The 5,846-nt window shown below is 37.4% G+C and overlaps 1 protein-coding gene across 1 annotated transcript; it reads left to right on the forward strand.

Annotated features, from left to right (window-relative positions):
* Nucleotides 1-3,950: 3,950 nt before the first annotated feature.
* LOC102472831 (olfactory receptor 4M1) lies at nucleotides 3,951-4,892 on the forward strand. Its single transcript, XM_006149417.1, has one exon. The coding sequence runs from the start codon at nucleotides 3,951-3,953 to the stop codon at nucleotides 4,890-4,892; it is 942 nt and encodes a 313-aa protein (XP_006149479.1).
* The last annotated feature ends 954 nt before the right edge of the window (nucleotides 4,893-5,846 follow it).

The raw sequence follows: 5,846 nt of genomic DNA on the forward strand, positions 1-5,846 counted from the left end.
ATGTGGGTTCCAACTGCCCTAACCTCCACACCACCTGCTGGTCCATAAAAAAAATTATTTATTCATTTATTTGCAGGGGCTTTTGCTATAGGGCACATGTGCTCGCCAGTAAGACACAGAGAGACAGAGACAGAAAGCGAGAAATCACCCCCCAGAGGGGTGGCCACACCGCAATCCTTTCTTCTCCATTCTCCTCTCAGGATCTTGGGCACGCATGCACATGTGCCTGGCATGAGTTTAAACCACGTGTCTGGGACTCCAATCACGGTCAACTACATGGGAGTCCAGCAACATAGCCCTTATGCCAACTGCTGGTCCCAAATTAATATTTATATAAGTGACACATAAGCTATATACTTGGAATAGAGCTTTTAACAGCATGTGTGGTGCTTTGTTTTGACAAGTGTTAAATAACAAATGCTGTCCATTGCCAGAATTGTGTGTTTCTATGATATTTTAGGCTATGGTATTGTTAATGTGGGGAACCTATCTGTTAGTCTTTCACTGAGGAAGTGACGTTTGTGTGTGTGTGTGTGTGTGTGTGTGTGTGTGTGTGTGGCGGCGGGTGTGAGTAGTGCCTGAGCATTGCTAGCTTGAGGCAAAGGGGATTTGCTTGCTGCCTATGGGACAGAGATGTTCCAGTAGAGTATCTCTTTTCAACTTGATGGCTCTGAAGATCAGAGAGGAAAATTCATTAAGGAGTGAGGAAGGCTGAATGTTCTGTATTTCTTTCCTGAGGAACAAATTAGGTTAATTTTGGTTCCTAAGACAAAGTACTTACCCTTGGTTTCTAATTTTATGTCATATATTAAATGTTGAAATACAAAAGGAGATCTCTTTGAATTTTTTTTCCTTGTACAATGAACCTTTCTATTTTATAATAGAAAAAATGTCTTCCCAGGGCAACACTCATTCGCTTAAATTCTTTCCTAGTTTCATTTTTTACTTTCTCTTCAATGGAATGGGCATAGAATAGGACATAGGAAGAGAGGGCTTGTGTGACAATAATAAGAAGAATCATATTACTATATTCCATGAAAAGTGTAAAAAAACATTGGATCATAAAAGCATGTAGTGCTTTGAAATAGACATCTTTAAATAATAAAAGGATTATTATTTAAGAATAGATAACCTAATCACTCTCATTTATCAAAACTGGCCTAGCACAATAGCAAAATTTCTGAATCATCTAAGTAACCATAATGATCCAGATGTTTTTGGTAAAGGGTTCCCCTCCAAAAAAACCTTAGTTTACTCATCAGTGAGCATAAATTAGTTAGTGCTGAAATTTACAATTCATACTTACTATGTTGTTAGTTATAAAGACTATAGGCTGCTTCTTCTGAGTAAATAGTAAAATATTGCTTTCTCAAATCTTAGGAAACAATGTCTTTTGGATTAGCAAGTTTTTAAGAATTTCAAGATCACAAAAGGGGCAGAATTATCTTTCTTTTGGTTAAAGTCTTTCCAAATCACATTTACACTTTTCCTGTTTTACTAAATGAGATCATTTAGCTTACTGAAGTTCTCAATGGGCAGTTCATGAGCACGAGGATATTTGCTGCTTTGTTAAGTGGTCTCAAGCTATGGAGCTTTCTGAGGGCTTTTATCCTTTTGCTTCTGCTGTCAGATTCCTGGGAAATACCGTTTTTGTCCTCAGTGATTCTACTTGAGTAAGTCTGCTCTTCCTCTTAAGACAATGCACTTATAACACAGTGAAAGTCATATGTTTTATGTGTAGGTTTGTTAAAATTATTTACACATCTTATCACTAGGTTCCAAATGAAAAGCATTGGCTTTATTTAATCAATAGTGTACGTAGTATTCATAAATTTCTGGACACTGACATGTCTACTTGGCTTTTAGAACCTTAACTACTTAACCTTAATTACAGAAGCAATTATCTTGTATTAGTTGTTGGTTACAATGAATTTTTACTTTAGTGTGGAAGTTTTATTTTTAAGTCTGTTTATTTTATGAGAAAAAGAGACAGACAAGAATCCTCAACAGGTGTTACTCAGTGGCCTCCAACCCTTAGCCTTCCAGCCAGCCAGGGTCATAGGTAGACACACCTGGTGTTTATAGGTCTACCTGGGAACTAAATCTATCACTTCCCACCTCCCATGGAGATCCAGCATTGCTCGGACAGCCTGCTACCCATGTGCCACCAAGCCAGCCTGGTATGGCAATTTTAGCTTTAAAGTGGAAACATATTTGGTAAAGTAAATGATTATCTCACTTTTATTTGATCTCACTTTTATTTGACAGGTTTTGTTCCATCTAGTAGTGTCAAGTTCAATACTAGGTGTTAAGCAAAATTTTACAAATATTCTTATTCCCATCGTCACCTTGAAATGGCAGAGTGGATCAGTACAGGGTCAACTTTGGGTGACAAGTATATCCATTTCTCTATTGTTGGTACCATGTATGGTAATATCTTTAACTGAACTGGTGTGTAGTGTATTTTTGCAGAAAATATTCTTTTTATAAGCTGTGGTGATGTACAGTGATTGAATGTTTGATTGGGAAATATTTTTTTTCCCAAAAAAAAATATTCAGAAACAGCAAGCATGTCCAACTGCCAGTCTAGTATTTTTCTCAGTCAAGAAGTAACTGTGGACCAGCAGGTGACATGGTGTTTGAAGCACTGGACTTCCCAAATGGCCAACCACAGTTCGAGTCCCAGACCTAGTGGCTTGCTTTCTCATTTTTCCTCTTTATCACTCTGTTACTCCCTTATGAGCACATGTGAAAAAAATAATGATAATAAAAACTAAATAATTCTAAAAAGAAGTAGCTGAATACATTGCTTACTAAGGTAGATGTTTGGGGAAAATTGTGGATTGCTGAGTTTCATAAATAACAAGACTTTATAACATTAATAAGCTGAGAGTTGGGTTTCAGATCTATGACACACCTTGTATAATTTCAATGTTTCTATTACAAGGTTATCATAATAGTTTCACCCTATCTTAGTTTATCAAATACAAATGCATCCTAATGCAATCTCTTAATGAGACAATTTTTAAAGCAGTCATGCAATGCCAGTTAAATATTATTTGGAATAATTATAACTATTTTTTTTATTTTTCATAGCCCTAATATGAAAAAAGTTAATAGAAGAAATGGAACCTGAAAATTATACCAGGGTGACAGAATTTGTTCTCACTGGCCTATCCCAGACTCGGGAGGTGCAACTGGTTCTATTCGTTGTATTTCTATCTTTCTATTTGTTCATCCTTCCAGGGAATATTCTTATCATTTGCACCATCAGGCTTGACCGGTGTATTTTTGCAGAAAATATTCTTTTTATAAGCTGTGGTGATGTACAGTGATTGAATGTTTGATTGGGAAATATTTTTTTTCCCAAAAAAAAATATTCAGAAACAGCAAGCATGTCCAACTGCCAGTCTAGTATTTTTCTCAGTCAAGAAGTAACTGTGGACCAGCAGGTGACATGGTGTTTGAAGCACTGGACTTCCCAAATGGCCAACCACAGTTCGAGTCCCAGACCTAGTGGCTTGCTTTCTCATTTTTCCTCTTTATCACTCTGTTACTCCCTTATGAGCACATGTGAAAAAAATAATGATAATAAAAACTAAATAATTCTAAAAAGAAGTAGCTGAATACATTGCTTACTAAGGTAGATGTTTGGGGAAAATTGTGGATTGCTGAGTTTCATAAATAACAAGACTTTATAACATTAATAAGCTGAGAGTTGGGTTTCAGATCTATGACACACCTTGTATAATTTCAATGTTTCTATTACAAGGTTATCATAATAGTTTCACCCTATCTTAGTTTATCAAATACAAATGCATCCTAATGCAATCTCTTAATGAGACAATTTTTAAAGCAGTCATGCAATGCCAGTTAAATATTATTTGGAATAATTATAACTATTTTTTTTATTTTTCATAGCCCTAATATGAAAAAAGTTAATAGAAGAAATGGAACCTGAAAATTATGCCAGGGTGACAGAATTTGTTCTCACTGGCCTATCCCAGACTCGGGAGGTGCAACTGGTTCTATTCGTTGTATTTCTATCTTTCTATTTGTTCATCCTTCCAGGGAATATTCTTATCATTTGCACCATCAGGCTTGACCCCCATCTGACGTCTCCCATGTATTTCCTGTTGGCTAATCTGGCCTTTCTTGATATTTGGTACTCCTCCATCACAGCCCCTAAAATGCTTGTGGACTTCTTTGTGGAGAGGAAGATAATCTCCTTTGGTGGGTGCATTGCACAGCTCTTCTTCTTGCACTTTGTGGGGGCCTCGGAGATGTTCCTACTCACGGTGATGGCCTTTGACCGCTATGCTGCTATCTGCCGCCCCCTCCACTATGCCACAATCATGAACCGACGTCTCTGCTGTATCCTGGTAGCTGTCTCTTGGATGGGGGGCTTCATCCATTCTATAATACAAGTGGCTCTCATTATTCGGCTTCCTTTCTGTGGGCCCAATGAGTTAGACAACTACTTCTGTGACATCACGCAGGTGGTCCGGATTGCCTGTGCCAACACCTTTCCAGAGGAGTTAGTCATGATCTTCAGCAGCGGTCTGATCTCCGTGGTGTGTTTCATTGCTCTGCTGATGTCATATGCCTTCCTTCTGGTCATGCTCAAGAAACACTCAGGCTCCGGTGAGAGTACCAGCAGGGCTGTGTCCACCTGCTATTCCCACATCACCATTGTGGTGCTAATGTTTGGCCCATCCATCTACATTTATGCTCGCCCCTTTGACTCCTTCTCCTTAGATAAAGTGGTGTCTGTGTTCCATACTGTGATATTCCCTTTACTTAATCCGATCATCTACACATTGCGAAACAAAGAAGTAAAGACTGCCATGAGGAAGTTAGTCAGCAGATATATTTTATGTAAAGAAAAGTGAAAGGGAAATTATATTTTTTTATAGTCTGAGGATTGTTGTTCTAAAATGGGAAGCATGTGCAGGGGTGGTAACACTGCTCTCACTTCCTCCTTTCATGTGTGTTCTTAAGCTCTCATTATGATTTTTCTCTCTGCCTCTTTATGGCAAAGAAACAAAAGCAATAAATGGAAATGAATCTGCTCAGACCTACCTTGAATAATCTGGCAGATCACACTGGAATTTGAGACGTAATAACGATCTACTATAACACATGTTTTCATGAATTCTTCATTGAGTGTCTACCCTGGACAGGCTCTGGCTCTGTGTGTTTAGGGAAACAAGTAAGACTGGAAGATACATTCACTATGAGTATGAGGATGTGGCCCAGCATATAAACGTGATCATTCTCAAGTCAGCAAAGTAAATACTGTTAGGCTTTTTTTTTTTTTTTCCCTTTTTCTTTTTTTCTTTTTATTTATTTTTTGTTATCATCATAATCTTGTTTATATTACATTGAATTGCATATAACTTTACAGTTTATTACACTGCTTTTTCAAAAGGGAATGCCATACATGTCAGTCAATAGAGACATTAATCTCCACACTTCATCATTCAATATCTTTTCATTGTTTTTCCCAGTCATTATTATTATTATTCCAATTATTTTTTAAACAGTCAATCACTATTTCTCATTTTGCTTGTAAAAAGACTTTACCCATCATGAAATACTGTTAGGTTTCAATCATGGCCCAGTGCATGATTGGCAAACTGTCTTCTGGGTCTGGAAAATAGGTTGTCTATTTTGTCCTTTATCTCTTCTCCCCAGAGTTAATGAAGGAAACCAAGGATTCATTTATACATGCTTCTTCAACTCATACTCAGCTGGTAGTCAGCCGACAGTATTGGTGACAAAACTCAAGATTGTAACACATCCTGGAGATAAATTTTATGAGTTCAGTGAGCGTAGTCTTGTTG

The sequence above is a fragment of the Tupaia chinensis genome, unplaced genomic scaffold, assembly GCF_000334495.1.
Source record: "Tupaia chinensis unplaced genomic scaffold, TupChi_1.0 Scaffold000260_1, whole genome shotgun sequence".
In the NCBI taxonomy this organism is placed as follows: domain Eukaryota; kingdom Metazoa; phylum Chordata; class Mammalia; order Scandentia; family Tupaiidae; genus Tupaia; species Tupaia belangeri.

Bases quoted from the DNA above. Each gene is read 5' to 3' on its own strand.
- LOC102472831 (XM_006149417.1), top strand. From the start codon at position 3,951: ATGGAACCTGAAAATTATGCCAGGGTGACAGAATTTGTTCTCACTGGC.